Here is an 18,454-nt window from a genome sequence, read left to right on the forward strand (position 1 = left end):
ATTTGGCGGAAAAAAGGCTCTGCTGTTTGAGTATGTATGAAGTATGAATCTTTGCATTGACAAGGATTCTGATAATGAACTCATACATCAACATTTAATCTTTGGTAAATCAACGATACAAAGAGTAAACATTATATCATTGTAAAGCATATTGCAAACAGCTTATGCTGATGAGCCAATACAAGTGTGGCTGCAGTGCTCTGCCTGAACTGTTGCTATGCCTCATTTAATTGTCTGAGACTACTTTGTCGTAGTTCAGTGTCTATGCTCGGTCAAAAAATGATGTCACAATTCTCAATAATATGCAAACTTGATAATATGCTTAATCAAGCTACAAGTAAAGCAAAGAAAACCAACAGATTAGTTTTTATTAGTTGGGAAATGCCCATTCGCCTTAGATGGGTTACCCAACCATACTGTGTACTAATGGATAAGGCTAAGAAAACTAAGATAACCACAACAATAATCGAAGGATACCTAACCTTGGAAAGGATGATTATTAAGACAAAACTGACAAATCACTATTTGCAGACATACATGGCACATAATCATTTATAGAATTTTGTTGGAATAGAACTTTTGTAAAGGTGCTGGTTTAAATATTATAGTAAAAAATCTTCATAATTCTAATGGACTTGGGTAGAGAATGTATCTTTGTATGCCTTTTATAATATGATGAATTCAGATTTGATAAAATTATACTAAAATGTAATGTTATGTGCATATTTTTGCAATACTGTATTTCTATCACGCACACTAGAAAATGGACCCACAAATGCATGACTCAGGTGAGTAAAGTTCAGTGGTTTTATTAGCATGCTAATAAAACTACAAGCAATCGTCCAAAAAACAGGCAACGGTCAAAAATCCCAGGGAAACAGGAACTCAGGAAAACAGGACACAGGAAAAACGCTTGAAGGTTGCACACTAGGAAAACAGACGATCTCACACAGGTGTAAAGGAAAGACTCAACTTAAATACACAAGACAGGGGAGACAATGAGACACAGGTGCAACACATAGGGGCGGGGACAGGTAATCACACAGGCGGGAAAGCAGAAGACAGGAAGTAAAACAAGACAGCACATGGGAGAGCAGAGAGACTACAAAATAAAACAGGAAAAATCTACAACAGAAAACCCACAATTGTGACAATTTCTAAAGACATGAAGAATTCCATGGTTATGTATTATTTTGATTTGGGGCTCCATATGTAGTCTACTTAAATGGAATTCCCAGTTGAACTGCTGATACAAAGGATTTTGTTATGAAATTCGAGAAAATCCAAACAGTGCCGGTCACATAGAACACTTGGCTTTTAAACCAGGTGGTTGATTGTATATTGTGGCAGTCTGCACCCAAAGTTAAAGTCTTCAAAGTCATGTACTTTCATAACCTATAATTTCCTGTCTAAGAAGTGGTGATACATGTGAAAGCACCCTTGTTTATGATGGCATAGTTGGTTGGATTTGGGAGTCATTATTGTACAGTAAAATTAAGATTTCAGAAAAGGGGATGACAAGCCTGAGCTCTCTCTACCGCCTGAGGAAGTGTACTGTCATTGCCCATACTGGTCTGTCAATCACCAGTGAGAAACAGAACCAAGAGCATAAGATGGCAATGTCATTACTACAAGAAATCAAAGGACATTTTATCAGGCTTGACGGCAAGTATTTGACTCCTTTCTAATTAAGTTGTCTGTTTTTTTTCATTTGTAACTGAGAGCCATCTCCCCCTAGGCAGGCAAATCATCAGATTCGTTATCAGATTTCTAATTTTCTAGAAAGAGATATACACACAGTGACACTGTAGATAGTGGTAATGTATTTCCCCTTTAACTGTTAGTTGGCCAGTCATCATAAACAGACAAAACCATTATAGCTCCTCCCACTGCATATTCTAAAACATTCATACCAATAAACCAGTAAACAGTTACTCAGTAAATCAAAACTTACTTAACACTTTTGGAATGTCAGAAGAACTACTGTAAATTATAAAAAGCTATTCCAAAACGTTTTCCAAATCCCTGATAGTCCGCTAATTCCACAAAGGAAAGAACTCTAAAACCTGACAAATTGGGGACTGTTAAAAATTCCTCCCTACATATTTTGCTATTTGTATTCTGTATAAAACACCATCAAAGACACAATAAAAACAGTTAGCTAATGCAAACTGACAAGTTAGGAACTGTTGCTCTCTCTCTCCTGCACATTTTTGTACTTGAGGAAGGGGTGGGGGCCGAAGGGGTCAGGTGCAGAGCAATTTGGTGTGTGCGATGACAAAATTACCTGCTTTTGTTGTAATCAGTATATAATTTTTTAAATATATTTAATATTATATTCATGTTTTAGGCCTAGACATGACCCAAACCCACATTATGCACGTGAAATGTGTCTGACTCTTGCCTGAATTTGTCATGCGTCTCAGGCTTGCCGCTGCTCGGTTTGTAGACCTTATCTGGAGACCTCTGCAGCTCATGTTGCATGCCTTACAAGACCCTGTTGTGATCTCACCGGGTCACTGAATTGTCCTTTAAAATGTGCACTGAAGTCTGACCCGCTGTAGTTAAAGTTTTTATCAAATGGCACTTAGAGCAGAGAATGACGTGTTGTTCCCTAAAGAGCCAATCTCTGCTGCTCAGAGTGTGTGCAAGTGGGATTAAACTAGACACAGCCAGATGTAGGCAAGAGTGATAATAATGAGCCAGTGTGTTGTCACAGTGTAGCAGGAAAGGCTGGAGGAGAAAAGGGTGGTTGTTGGCTTGAATGACATACCCCATAGTCTAGATCGTTGTAACCCAGGTTTTATCCACAGGACATAATCGTGTCCCACTTCATTAGCCATGACAATGACTTCATATGAAGAGAAAAAGAAAGAAAGAAAGCATTTTTATATTTCTAGTAAGTTTTTAGCATTGGACCAGATGTAAAGAATACATTGGTACAACTGAGCAAGGATGTGGGCAGCTCAATGCAGATGGTTGTGGTGACTGTGGTCCCGACTGGCTACCACAGAATAGCTGCAAACACCATGCAGTCAGCGGGGGAGCAGCCATGCTTTAGGAGCAGAAACAAAGTGGATGGTCCACCCTCCCCTCGTTTGACTTTCGATGTGAAACTTTCCGCTTGTAAGTAGATAGCTATTCACGTGGAATTGTAGTTGGTTCATATACTGCATAGCTAAAAACGGGACACAGTGCCTGGATTGGACCAAAAAAGGTGCCAGTACCCTAAGTCAGCAGTTGCATGACATGATCATTGCATGTGACTTGGATATATTTATATTCATACGTATATCTTGTACGGGTGACCCTGAATACTCAACTATTCGACGATTCATTCTAAGGAGCCTGATCATCACAGTGTCTGAAAATGTGGTTATAAAACAAAGGATCATTCCATTCGCTATATGGGGGTGCTAAATTTCTGATTTTACATACAAACCCCAATTCCAATGAAGTTGGGACGTTGTGTAAAATGTAAATAAAAACAGAATACAATGATTTCCAAATGCTTTTCAACCTATATTCAATTGAATTCACTACAAAGACAAGATATTTAATGTTCAAACTGATAAACTTTAATTTTTTTTGCAAATATTCACTCATCTTGAATTTGATGCCTGCAACACGTTCCAAAAAAGCTGGGACAGGGGCATGTTTACCACTGTGTTACATCACCTTTCCTTTTAACAACACTCTATAAGAGTTTGGGAACTTTGCAGGTGGAATTCTTTACCATTTTTGCTTGATGTACAACTTCAGTTGCAGTTCAACAGTCCGGGGTCTCCGTTGTCCTATTTTGCACTTCATACTGGCCACACATTTTCTTTACTTTTTATTTAAAAAAATTTTTTTGGGGCATTTTCAATCCTTATTTTTGACCGGACAGCTGAAGACATGAAAGGAGAGAGAGAGGGGGTATGACATGCAGCAAAGGGCCACAGGTTGGAGCCGAACCCGGGTCTGCTGCGTCGAGGAGTAAACCTCTATATATGAGCGCTCGCTCTACCAACAGAGCTATCTGGGTGCCCCACACATTTTCAATGGGAGACAGGTCTGGACTGCAGGCAGGCCAGTTTAGTACCCGCACTCTTTTACTACGAAGCCACGCTGTTGTAACACCTGCAGAATGTGGCTTGGCATTGTCTTGCTGTCACGATTGTGGTTTTTTGTTGTAGTTTTTTCCTGTTTTATGTTGTAGTTTCTCTGTTCCCCCCATGTGTTGTCTTGTTTTACTTCCTGTCTTCTACTTTCCCGCCTGTGTTATTACATGTCCCCGTCCTTATGTGTTGCACCTGTGTCTCATTGTCTCCCCTGTCTTGTGTATTTAATTTCAGTCTTCCCCTTACCCCAGTGCGAGATCGTCTGCTTCCATGTGTTCAGCCTTCAAGCGTTTTTCCCTGTGTCCTGTATTCCTGAGTTCCTGTTTTCCCTTGGATTTTGACCATTGTCCGTTTTCCCAGATTTCCTTTTTGTCCGCCGTTTACGGCACACTGTTGCCTGTGTTTTATTAGCTTGCTAATAAACCATTGCATTTTACTCGCCTGAGTCGTGCATTGTGGGTCCATTCTCTGGTGTGCATGATACTTGCTGAAATAAGCAGGGGCGTCCCTGAAAAAGACATTCCTTGGATGGCAGCATATGTTGCTCCAAATCCTGTATGTACCTTTCAGCATTAATGGTGCCTTCACAGATGTGCAAGTTACCCATGCCATGAGCACTAACACACCCCCATACATCACAGATGCTGGCTTTTGAACTTTGCGCTGATAACAATCTGGATGGTCCTTTTCCTCTTTGGCCCGGAGGACATGACGTCCATGATTTCCAAAAACAATTTCAAATGTGGACTCGTCAGACCACAGCACACTTTTCCACTTTTTTTTGGAACGTGTAGACATCCAATTCAAAATGAGTGAATATTTGCAAAAAAACATTAAAGTTTATCAGTTTGAACATTAAATATCTTGTCTTTGTAGTGTATTCAATTGAATATAGGTTGAAAATTTGCAAATCTTTGTATTCTGTTTTTATTTACTTTTTACACAACGTCCCAACTTCATTGTAATTGGGGTTTGTAGAATTGCTTGGTTTTCACCCATTAAATCATGATATATAGCATTTTGGTATGAATATCAGTCTATTTAAAATACTGTTAATATAAATTAAAAGTAAGGGTACTCGTGGACAAAAATCAAAAGTGCGGGTACTTAGTATTGGTGAGTACTGCCCCATTTCAGGCACTGACGAGACAAATATATGAAAGTACTTTTCATAAATGATGATCTCTTTGTCTACCTCACCCCACACACATGAAGAGAGGAATGTTCTCTTTCCGTCCTTGATTAGTCAAACAGCATAGGGAGATAGATGGACTTTTTCTCTCTCACCTCTGACCTTGCCTGGACAAGTTAAGGGTTGCTGAGGGTGTCTGATTGATTATTATGAAATATGAGGCCACCTGCTTGCTCGCTGTTCCTTCAGTGCTTACACCCACATGCATGTGTACACATAAGGAAGAAAAACAGCGTATCTAATGCCGTAGTGACCTGTCGGTGAGTCATTCTTACACCCCCAACCCTTTTGTGGAGGTGGAATATCGATTGAGAGACTCTTTGTCTCAGCTTGGGAAAACATCTTCTGTTGAAATGTGTTTGGTTACGAGGACGAATAACAAGAAACATAGTCCCTGATGCTAAGCTTAGTTGACATGTGTTTTAAGCACACTCTGAAATGTTGTGACGACGTGCTTGCAGGACTTAAAAGAGAATTTCAATCTGCTTGAATGAATCTGCAATTCAGTTTTTTTTCCAAAAGAAAGGAACCCTGGTTTTATGCTGTGGTAGAATTTCTGCTCTCCCACCCCCAAGCTTTTCTATGCCTCACTGGCTGTCAGTCAAAACTATGGAAACACGATGCTCAAAATCTACTGCGGTGAATGTGTGGATCTAAGGCGTCAAACAATGGCTTAGCACCTCACACCATAACCAGCTGAAAAGCTATATAATACATATTATATTCAGAACTTCTTACACCTCATCACATGTACACACCACATTTTTTGAATAATCAGAGAACATATTGTAGTGTATTTATTGATGCTTATTAATGTATTTTCGTACTATCCAAACACAGTTTTATTTCTGTTCATTTGTGTGCCTGATGTGCACAATTTATTTTGTTTTGGCTGTTTCTCATGCTCTACTGGAACAGCTTAGTATTACGTAGTTGAGCTGAAATTATGTGGAAGTCTCCTAACAATGCTGCTTTGGCATGCCATAACACATCTGTAGTTGCAGCATTCTCTGGAAAGATTATTGAGTTTAAACTTTATTTTTAGATGTATGACAATAGAAAAGATTGTATGACCCTAATCAACAACAGTTTAGGAAGAAAAGCCCTATTGAAATGTAATATTGCTGTTCTGTTCAAATGCACCTAACATCAGCTCCATTCTGGCAGACTCTTTGATTTATTATTCGCATTGTGGGAATTACACATGTGGTCTGGGATTGCACAGAAACTGAGTGAGGTCCAGATCCTCAAAGGCATTTGTACTTCATTGCTAAGTGTTGCTGTCTTGCTTGGTCACTGTGAAGAAATGTGGAACTCTGCAAGGATTTCTAGATCTGTCCGTAGTTGTAAGTGTTGTACTGTAAGATAAAATGATTCTTTAGAAGCTGTACTGTATTCAGAATGGAACAGAAATCAAACAACATTTTTGAATTTCTTTTCATATTAAAATTCACTTAAAATGCCTTTAAAGAAAAGCTTTAAGCGTTGTTATTATTCACTGATGTCAGTTTATTGTGTGGAATTTATCATCATGGTTGATGGAAAACTGTTCATAGACTGGCTTTAAACTGTGACAGCTACAAATTAAAGATGAACCACAGACCTTTTTTAGAAAGCAAAAGTGGTCTCTTCAAAAACAAAGGGTCCTCACACATACTCAGATTCTGGTACCCTTTGCCAGTGTGGATGGTGCTTGCCAACACTATGTCTCACTGTTATTGCAGAACACACAACTCCCTCTTTAAAGCCTGCATTGTTGTGTATGGAGCTGAGCTACAAACTGATGAAACCATATATTTTAGAAAAATATGGATATAACAATGACTTCACCCATAAATTTCTAAAGGGAGATTTTGAGGTCCGTAACTGTTTGGAACCATAATGCGTTGTCATTTGAACGTCAGTGTGGTAAACACCACAGTTAGCCACGTAACTGTCCTTACATCATCTTGTGGAAGAAGAACAGTTGAGGATCTTCTATAGTACTGTTGACTTCAATTAAGTTTAATATTTATGTGGCGCTAGCATCTTGCTACCATTAGAGGAACTGCATCTTAAGGCATCTCCACGTTGGCCTCCACACAATGCCACAGTTGTTGCTGCTTGCTTATAGCCTTAATGTAATAGAAAGCAAACAAATAGTGTATGGGCAAGGCAGTCCAGATTTTAAGGAAAAGAAAACATTCAGCCTGCTTACTTTACTTGCTTACTCACAATTATTGTACTTATCAAAATCAAAATAATTTGTATTAAAATTACAAGCTGGTAATGAAACTAGGTGTTTCATGACTGTATTCAGGTATTATTAAATAAGAAGAAAAAAAATTAAATAACCATCATTTCTTTGACTATGTTTCTATTCTAGGGTTCAAAGGGAGACCCCGGGCTGTCTCCAGGCCAGGCTCCATCAGGAGAGAAGGTAAGAGATCTGTCACCGTCAGGTTCCCTGGTCCTCTGTGCTACTTTCTGTGTTTCTCTCATTCCCTCTTGTTTGTCACAAAGTATTTACTCTTTTGACAGTGATACTTGTCTTGAGACATTTTACCTGAGCTGGGACTTATGCTTCCAGTTTTCACATCAGTCCTCCTACTTATCAGTTATTTGAACACAATATTGTGAAAAGGATCCTAAAATGTTGGTTACATCATACAGCATAATGGTTTATAATGAGTAATACAAATCTGCATATGATGAGTCACTAACAATTTAACACTTTCTAATGTTTGGATGATAAAAAATAGACAGTTTTTTGTATATATTTGTTTTTCATTCAGCAACTCATTTTTTATTATTATTCATTTATCTGGCGTCAACTCAGCTGGTTTCTCTTACTCTCTACTTCCTCTCCATCCTTGTCTCTTTTACTTCATATATCATCACAGTAATGATTTTAATAAGCAGCACTGCTAAATGTCTTGAACTAATTAAGCTCTAAAAGTATCTTTCTCCCTTCAAGTTGTGTTGCTCTGTGCTCTCCTAGAAATCCCCTAAGAAAACTGTCATCACTTCTGCCTTCAGAGCATGTTAAACTGCATGCATCTTCAATTTCACTTAACACCAAACATACAGCGTGTGTCCACACAATGTTTGTCCAACTTCAGCCTGATGTCATCCCAACAAATTATTGCAAACCTCTCAACACTCTTTGTCATCAGTCTTTTGTAGTAGTTTTGAGCCATTGCATCGTTTTCCCTCTCTTAGCATGTTTGTCTGTATTGACAACATTTCTATTTTTCTAATCTCCACTGACCCTCTCACCTCACGCTTTATCGTATCTTTTTTCAGAATAGCCAAATATTGGTCAGCATACTGTTGTTATTAAAGCAGCTTTAATATAGACAGATGGTAGACACAGTACAAAAGCACTTTTTAGTTGTCCGTCTCACTCACCTTTAGAAGTCTACCACCTTTTTCTGCTCAAGATAAGAATTTTTAACAGTGATCCTAAATAATGAATAGTCCTTTGAACTATTGCACTGTTGTTCATTCATCATCTGAGATTTAAGATTTATTCACTGTTAAATAATGTATACTAAATCAATTTACCTGTGTCTGGGTTAACTGTCAGAGAGCTAAAGGAATTCAATTTTCTTTTCATAACATACTTTTCTATAGTGTTCAAGTATTCATCGTTACAATGCCTTTTTATAAACCTTATTGCATTGGAATCAACAGATTGCTTTTCATGAAAATGTATATGATAATGGTATGTAATGTTACTCTCTCTTTCATTTGTTCCAACAGGGTGACAGAGGTCCACCAGGTCTTCCTGGGCCGGATGGATTTCCAGGTCCACCGGTAAGATTTAGTTTATTGCAGTAAACTACTTGTGTGCCTAAACCAGCAGCTGATGCTGAAGACTTACTTTCAGAAACTATTTTTGTATGACGTGACCAAGTAGCTCTGTTTGCTGATTTTAAAGAAATGTATTAGATTGCTGCTTATATTTAAATTTTTAAACAATACTTTACTGCTTTACTTCTTTAAATCACCTGTATTAATGAGGGAAAATGAGGCACACATATTATTTAAGAGCATGTATACAAACACCTATGTTCAAAACACACTTTTTCCTATGTGCACATACTAATACATACACACACACACACACACACACACACAGTGTCAGTGTTCCCACTGTGTGTTAGCCTCAGACGTTAGCTGAGGCCTCTTAATGTGATTAGTATTAGGTTACCCTACAGCCCACCCTGCTCACTGCCTGTCTTTAGTCGCTCTGTCTATCTTTATCTCAATGGAAAGAAACATATACTGTATCTATAACCTTTTCTTGCTAATCTTTCTTTCTTAATTCATCTATCTACATCACACTGTGTTTTCTTCATCACTGCCTTTGCATACCTCTGTCTCTGCAAATAACTCCGTCTGTGTTGCTGTCCCTTACTCTCAGAGCTTCAAAGCTAGCTGTTAGGAAGTGATGCTGCCTCTCTTAAAGTTGATAGACTTTGAGGTCAAAAGTCATCCAAAAGAGGAAAGGCGCCCTGTCCAGGGTCAGGGGGTCAATGACATGCACAATATTCCATGCCTCCTCAGGTCAGCAATTGTCATGCCCAAAGATGGAGAATTTCATGGACGCTGCTATCAATAAAATGAAGAACACTGACATTCTCCTCATGTCCACCAGTGTGCACGTATTCACACGCGCACACACATGCCATCTGATCTGATAACTCAGATTTGTTTTTATGCTCTAGTGCGTTTGATTGTCTTGCTCAATTGCTGTTGATGTGCTCAGCATAGCTGTTGCTAGAATTGAGCTTGTGGCCTTTACAGAACAGACTTAATCTGCTATAGTAGGTCGCCCTGCTGCCCACATGGCTATAGTGTCACAGTTGTCCACGTAGCCTCTTCTTGAAGCTCTGTGTCTAGTCTCCACATAGCTGGCCTTGACCTTGCCTCCCAGGAGGCCATCAAAGTGTTTGCAGTAGCTGGACCTAATATACCCAGCACATGAACTGTGCCCCGTCAAGTATTTCCAGAGGAAATTACTGGCTTGGGTCCTATGCTTTTTTTGCCCAAGTGAGCCTTTTATTAATTTGTATTTGTATTTATTTATTTATAAAGGACAACACACATTAATCAACATTTCTGTAAATGTGCCAGTGTTAGCCAGCCGGCTAATTTTCAACTATAGTCCTCCGGCCAGATGATTTTAGACCAGAGCAGCAAGAAGCAGCCAGATTTTAGTGCAGGTTAAACTACACGGACAGAAAATCAACGAGACATTAGTACAGATTAAACTACACAAGCAAGAGTCAACCATACACCATACAGACAGCTAAAACAACAGAAAAGCTTTCTCAGCTTGCCATGCAGAGCCACAGGAAGCATCAAAAACCCCAGCACAGCTACACATCAAACAGTATCCACCTTCAGCATAGGAAGCCATGCAAACATCAGAACACATAGTAACATAGACCTAACCCATCTCCTAACACTGCTCAACCATGTAAAGCTGTAGCAGCAGTAATAAAAAGATGATACTAGGCTGCATCAGTCGTTAGGTATGCGTTAATATTACACTGATTGTTAAGATGGTGAAATATTTAAAATACAATTTAATTTTTCATACATCCCCAAGAAAAAATACAGGGCGAGTTAAACTTGATACCAGGCAAGATATCAACACATCAAACATGTTAGCAGCAGTTTATCAGTAATAACAACAATAATATAAAAGATACTGGTTTAAAAATGTTCACAACTCTGACTACGCAAGAGCCAGGCCTTGAGACTTTGTGTGAAATGATGGTAGGTGGTGCAGTTTCTTATTTCATTTGGTAAAGTGTTCCATCTATTAGAGGCTCTAACAGAAAAACACGATTGACTGAAGGAGCTGGACCTGTAAGGGGTTACACAGTCCCCTCTCAGAACAGACCGAGTAGTTCTATTGTTAGAATTTTTTTGTTTTATAAAATTATTGAGCGGTGGAGGAGCTTTGCCATTCAGGATTTTAAACATTAGGCAGATGTCATTGTATTTAATTAGATTTTCCCAACTAAGGATGCCATGTTTGTTAAGAATTTTACAATAATGATAAGTATTGTGTTTTCTGTCTAACACTTTGAGGGCCTGTTTATACAAAGAAAGAACAGGCTTAAGGGTTGTATCTTTTGCTTGCGTCCAGCTTGTCATACAATATAGTAGATGAGGGATAATCATTGAATCCAAATATAATTTTGCTGCTGAAGTTGTTAGGCAGCTTCTTATATATCTAAAATTGGCTATATTGTATTTAGTTATTCGGATTACTTTTTTCACTTGTTTTTTGAAAGACAAGTTGGAGTCAAGGATGATACCAAGATATTTGACATGAGAGACAACTTTAATATTCTCACCAGACACATAGATTTTGTGGTCACAATCTGCAGTAGAGTGTGTCTTAGAAAAAAACATACAAACAGTTTTCTTAGCATTTAGGCACAGGTGAGAATCTTGAAGCCATGTAGTTACATTTTCCATTGCTAAATTAAGTTTACGAATTACTTCTTTTTTAGTTTTTGCATAGACGTATATTATAGTATCATCTGCATACATCTGAGCTTCACACCCTGTACAAATTGATGGTAAGTCATTTACGTATAAGCTAAACATTTGTGAAGGTTCATGTGTCACAACCTCGGAAGCACACAACGAAGTCAATGGTACCGCGCAAGAAGATCTCTCGCTGCCCCAAAAAGGTAATGACCTGGCCCTGACCTTGTGTTTTGGAGCCGTAAGCATCTGTTGTTGATAATCAAGTTGAAGGGAAAAATAAAAGGGCTTAAGGGAAGAAAAGCTCTGCTTTACCTAACAATAAATCCTGTATAGTTTATAAAGCAGTAGTGCTTGTTTAACTAAATGCGGAATTTGGCTATGGCACAAAACTGTGGATTAGAATGTCATAACTATTCATTTTAAAGAAAGTTTTAAAAGTGTCAGTTTCCTTTTAAACCTCACCCACACAATTTTCCATCTGTTGGTCAGAACCCAAAATGGGTCATGGACTAGTTTGACTTGCATGCATGGGAATTTGCAATCAGAATTAGCCTGCTAGCCCCCAAATCACACCTCGCATCCCAGTTCAGAGATCATTAACTGCGAACTTGGACCTTTACTGTAAAGTGGTATTAACACGATCCAGACTATTCTTATATTCCAACATGCCTCAGGTGTCTCATTCTGGGATAGAAGCATGCCACAAATACGCATGCTTTATTGAGATGTGCAATAAGAACAACAAACACTGCAGTTCCATCAAATTTTATTTACTATCAGTTATCTTGAAGCAAGTTGTTTTATTGTTTGTTGTTCTTCTTTTTTTCCCCTTTGTTAGCAATGCTAGCGGCATGGCTTAGTGATGGCAATGTCGGTCGTTTGGTCCACCACTTTGGCCCAAACTAAAACATATCAGCTATTACATGGATTGCCATGAAACTAATGACTTTAGTGATCCCCTGTCTTTTCCTCTGACCCTATCAGCAGGTTGACATGTTCTCCTTTTAGTAAAATGCTTCAATAACTATTGGATTGATCGCCATGGAATTTGGTATAAATATCCATTGTTCCCAGAGGGTTCCTAATGACTTTGGGGATTTCCTGACTTTCACTCTAGTGCCACCATGAGCTTCTGTGTGAAAATCTTGACAACCATTGACGGAAATTTCGTGTAGTGCCACCATCAGGTCTAAAATTTGATTTGACCAATACTTTTGATGAACAAATGCCTGCAAAACTACTTTCATTCCCATCAGCCTCAGCTGCACCTGCTAAACATATGTATGCTAGCATTATCATTTTGAGAATGTTGCTGTAACATGCTGACATAAGCATTTAGCTCAAAGCACTGCTGTGCCTAAGTGCAGCCTCGTAGACTCTTGGCATTACTGTAGACTCTTACTCTTGTTACTGTCTATGGTGTATTTGGGTGAAATGTACTCAAAATACATTTCAGTTAGGACCACTTTGTCTATAAATAGATTTTATTCATCTGCAATTTGTATTTGGCGGTATGGCTCTGTTCTGGGGCCTCCCTGCCCTTCCATCTGCATACATGGAAAGCCTTAAGCAGGGAGAGCAGCATCAGTGACAGCAGACATGACACTGTTTACTGTAAGTCAGACAACATAAATATGAATTTAAAAGGAGGAGCTAGGGTGGAGGTAGGTTGCAAGCGGTAGCCGAGATGCAGCAACGGAGGCTGGGAAAAGCAGTTTAAATAGAGCGCTCTATTTGGAAATCCAATCATATGCTTAAGAGGGAATCAGCTTAGCCATCAGCTGGTGTGCTATAATAGATAATAGCCAAGCTTGACTCCATGACCTGCCTGAACTTGCTCCATTTGTTTTATTCCATTTTCTAGGGTCCTAAAGGTTATCTAGGGCCAGCCGGACTGCCGGGAGAACAAGTAAGTGATGTGTGTGCGTGTGCGTGTGCGTGTGCGCGTGCGCGTGCGTGTGTGTGTGTACGTGTGTATGCGTGTGCGTGTGTGTGTGTGTGTGTGTGTGTGTAAGCAAGAGAAAGAGTTTTATTTTGCCAGAGTTCAGCAGTTGTCATTGGCATTGATGTGTGTCGAACAACAAAAGCCTTAAAGTCGATGACTGGATACACATTCTGCGATACAGTGAATACATGTTCTTTCTTTAAACAATGTCTTTATTAATTTTTTCATTGCAGTTACAATTTTAAAACACCCCCCGTCCCCCCGTCCCAACCCACAAGAAAATTTCTCTCTCAACCTCTGCCGCACTACAACAATAAAAAAAAAAAAACACAAATTATATGACAGTATCACAGTAGCAGCTCCCCTATGTCTTCTTCTTTAACAAACCGGTCAGATGGCCTCCAGATTTTCTCATACACTCCCAGTTTGCCTCTCAATATGTTTGTTTTATCCAAGGACATACATTGCGCCATATTCTTGATCCAAGCACCAAATGTAGGTGCTTCCATTTTCTTCCAGATGAGAGTGAATAAGTGTTCTTTGTCACAGCATTCATACACAAAGAGGATTAGACCATTTACACATGTGTATACACACACACACACACACACTTAAAACACACAGCTGCGCCTGTGTGCGTCACCAGCCAGTTACATCAGTCCTTCAGCTGTCCAGTGGTTCCTTTCATCTTCCGTTTAACCCCGTCTGCTTGATGGCAAAACTCTTCAACACCTCGTCAACATGGTAACAATTAACGAGCCCCATTATACAGACTCTCTTCACATGCCCACATCAGGATAGCGATTAAAGGAATAACAACATTTACTGGATGCTGGCGCAGTTTAGATTATTACTGATTGAAAAAAACTAACACATTTCTTTTTTGGTTTGAGATTGAAAAATCTAAATCAACGCACCTAGTGAAGTAATATCAGGCACTGATGAACAACAATATAAAAAACTCAAGGATTTATTATGGGCAGACAATAATGGTGAATGTCAGCAGAGAATGAAGATTGATGTAAAAGATGCTGATTGTACCTGTTTAAGGTCTGTGCTTTATGCAAAGTCACAGATAACAATAGTTATTACAGCAACAGTTGATTGTTTTAGATTGAGCATCAGCTTAATTGTTTAATATGCAAAGTGTCATTTTAACAGTGGGCTGAAAAAAACAGCAGTGAGCCAGTGAGGGAGGGGTGGATTGGAGGGGTGCAGAAAGGTACAGTTAATAGACAGGGTTGTCTTGGTGGAGGCTGTCTGGAATGAACAGTGCTCGTTTTATTCCTTAGTTGGCAATGCTGGTAGAGGTCTGTGTGTCTCCTCTTTCACTTTATCCATCCATCTAATCTCCCTATTCACCGTTCATTCTCTCTCTCCCTGTCTCTTTCTCTGTCTCTCTCTCTCTCTCTCTCTCTCTCTCTCTCTCCCCCTGTCTCTTTCTCTCTCTGTTGCAGGGCATACCAGGACCTCCTGGGGAAGCCGGGGCTGCAGGTTACCCTGGCAGGCAGGTGCAGTGAAAAATACAAAAATATGCTTCCAGTTCCAGTTCCTCCATCGATCCTCTTAGAATCCTCTTAGATTCTTCAGAACTCTACAGAAAATGCAAAGCAATGATAATGCACAATTCTTTCTGCTTTCCTATGCACGTTTCTTAGCCATTTTGGATTTGGAATAAAGCGGTAAACAACTGCTTTTTCCGCTACAGTATAACAATATATATAATATATAACAATGAAATGCATAAATGAATGCAGTAGGTTTCCTGATGTCTTTTCATGTGTGCAGTCTGTGGAGCTGTCCATGTGCACTTTCAGCAGGCTAATGAGGAAATATAAAGTGCAACTTAAAGTATTGCAAAAACATGTATTTTCTTGTAGCTGTTTGTCAGTCAAGCTTGCTGTATTTCTCTTATCAGGCCGTCTGATGTGGTTAAGATTCCCTCACCATGTGAAATCACTGAGCTTGCCCGTACTGTGACAATAGGTCCACCTCACCTGAGTCTTTCCTTTTTTGCAGGGCTCAGCTGGGCCACAAGGTAACCCAGGGCCTAAAGGTGTCCGTGTAAGTACAAATGACTCTTTGCTCTACATTTTGCCCGCTTTTCTTCAGCAGCTCTGGATTGAACACTTCATTTCCTGAAAGGATTAGGACAGTGTCAGGCTCACAGCTTTGCTCCGGAGAGACTGCTTGGAATCTGAGTTGTATTTCTGACATATAGCCTGATGTGAGACTGCTTGTGGGGGCTGCTCCAGGCTCTGGGTTGTCTCTATAAAGGCTGACTGGTTGGTCCATTCCTCAGTAAGCAAGAATGCCCCAAAAACAGGAGAACAGAAGAAATAGAAGAGGATGGAATACAAACAAAGATGGGAGAAAATATGAAAGCAGACGAAAGGGAGTCAAATGAGCTAGTGCAAGAAGGGACTGAAGTGGAGCGATGCAGCCCAGAGAAAGAGGATAGCTGGGATTACTATGTCAGAGTGAGGCAGGCAGCAAGAAAAAAATCAAAACAAAGACAGACAGTACAATGATAAGATGTGAATGTGTGAAAGAGAAAAATAAGGAGACAGGGTTGCACAAATTACTCATACATACTGACTATATTTTATGCCAATTGATATAAATACTTGAGTGCAGCTATGATATTGCTGCACAAACAAAATCTCAAGTCAAGAATGACAATACAGCTAATTTATTTTAGGGTTTTACATAAAACAAATTATAATTTGGATGTTGTGTACATCCACAAGGACACACATGTATTCTCGCGTATGCCAGATACATAATCCTGCCAATGGTTTCACACTATTCCACCGATCGACAGGTGGCGGTAACACGACAAGATATGCAGCAACATGTGAGCAGACTGCTAGCAAGCAAACATGGTTGTAAACAATGCTTAAAATACTTTTTTGCATTTACTTGAGTAACACTTAATGTAAACATAATTTTTGCTTGTTTACAAAAAAGAATGTCAAGAGAGTTTGCATGGACAGAATAACTCACAGCAACCAGTGGCACAAAGTATTCCTCCAGGGATTATGGGTGGCGATGTCGGTCTTCCATTTGGTCTGTGTGACCTAGTCTATATCCTTCGCGTTCCACTCCTGGGATTGCTCCGGTGCTGCAGGAAATGCTTGTATTTTCCGTTTAAATTCGGTGGATTTATGAGGGCTATTGTTGACTGCTCCTCAGATCTCTGCATGGCAAATTGAGACAGCTAGCTAGACTATCTGTCCAATCTGAATTCTCGCAGGACTATTTTGCAGCGGCTCTGTGCAGAGTTTAGCACCACCCATGACGATTCTGATTGTTTTAAAGAAATGCCATTCCCATCCCCGAATGCTATGTGGAGTAGCCAGAACGTTTGTCCAACACCACCATCAGGCCAAAGTTTCCACCTGTACGCAAGACTGATAGATTGTAGCACATACATGCTACTACTATGTGAAGAGTAATTCCTATGCTGCTGCTATGTAACATCAATCGTATCATTATTTTATGATCACAAGGTATATAAGCAGTGTGCAGTGTTTATGCTAAATAGAATGAAGGTATTGTGGGAAGATTGTTTTATTGAGAAACTGTATCACATCACTGAAAAATGTGTTGTATTGTTTAAACAATATTGTGATATGAAATATTGCTGATTTACAGGGTTTCATTGGGCCTCCTGGCATTGCTGGGCCACTGGGGCCAGAGGGGGAGAAAGTGAGTGATGTTTGTTAAATGCACATGATTTCAAGATCTTTTTATTCACTATTGTGCTTGGACACATATTTCATTCCCAGTAGTATTCACATGTATCTTTAATAATGTCCTCTACTTTATGTCTTCCCACTCCATTTGTTTTCCCCTCATTTGTCTGATACCTCCCTGACTGAGGTTTGATAGATGCCTGTATGAATATGTTGAGATATTTGTTTTAGCACTTTGCCCTTATCCACAGTTGTAGTCAGCTCTTTTGCAGTACATCTTGATATATGTTGAGCTACTTACTACTTACAGATGTATGTCACATATACATATTTTTACTCACAGTCATTTGATCATTTTTCTGTCCTTTTTTAAACTATTGGGTAAAAATAAAATGTGCTTGGCAGCAGTTATTTAAAGCTGTCATTTATAGAAAGAATGTGAGGAACATTTATATTTTCCATTTAGGCTATGCCTGAATGATGTCACTCCTTCCTTCATTCTTGTGAAATTAAGTGTCAAGGAAATCCTTGTCTTTTTGCTTTATTGTGGCCTTGTGCACATCAGCTTAGTTTGTGCCAAGAGCACTTTTATTTCAAGGTGATGAAGCAATTTTCTGATTCCTGGATCACAATAGGCCATGTTAAGAATCTCTCAGTAAAGATTTATTGTATTAGAGGAGGGTGGTTTTCTACATTATATTCAGATAGATAAATACATGAGGTGAGCCTGTATACATCATTATAATAATTTTAGTCCAGTGGCTAAAACTTGTTACACCAATTCCTTCGAGCAGCACAGTTTCATTTTCCAAATTTGAGTCACTTATCCATGTTTTTCTTTTCTAGGGCATTCCTGGTCCTGTTGGAAAACCTGGCCCCAAAGGAAGACACGTAATAATTAATTTTGATTCCTGCCATAGCTCATAGTTGCTTCCAGACGCAAAAATATACACCTTTGTCATCTATAAGAAGCTATGAGGAGACAGCTGCAAGCGTGATTGTCTGTGTTATCTTATCTGGA

General features: G+C 39.2%; 1 protein-coding gene across 1 annotated transcript in view; it reads left to right on the forward strand.

Moving 5' to 3' along the window:
* LOC116039115 (collagen alpha-1(XXIV) chain) overlaps nucleotides 1-18,454 on the forward strand; it is a 96,280-nt gene that overhangs the window by 23,990 nt on the left and 53,836 nt on the right. The window contains exons 6-12 of the mRNA XM_031283896.2: nucleotides 7,661-7,714; nucleotides 9,040-9,093; nucleotides 13,655-13,699; nucleotides 15,193-15,246; nucleotides 15,755-15,799; nucleotides 17,393-17,446; nucleotides 18,280-18,324. Of these exons, the coding sequence (XP_031139756.1) occupies nucleotides 7,661-7,714; nucleotides 9,040-9,093; nucleotides 13,655-13,699; nucleotides 15,193-15,246; nucleotides 15,755-15,799; nucleotides 17,393-17,446; nucleotides 18,280-18,324 (351 nt within the window). The remainder of the gene's footprint in view (nucleotides 1-7,660; nucleotides 7,715-9,039; nucleotides 9,094-13,654; nucleotides 13,700-15,192; nucleotides 15,247-15,754; nucleotides 15,800-17,392; nucleotides 17,447-18,279; nucleotides 18,325-18,454) is intronic.

The sequence above is a fragment of the Sander lucioperca genome, chromosome 11, assembly GCF_008315115.2.
Source record: "Sander lucioperca isolate FBNREF2018 chromosome 11, SLUC_FBN_1.2, whole genome shotgun sequence".
Taxonomy (NCBI): Eukaryota; Metazoa; Chordata; class Actinopteri; order Perciformes; family Percidae; genus Sander; species Sander lucioperca.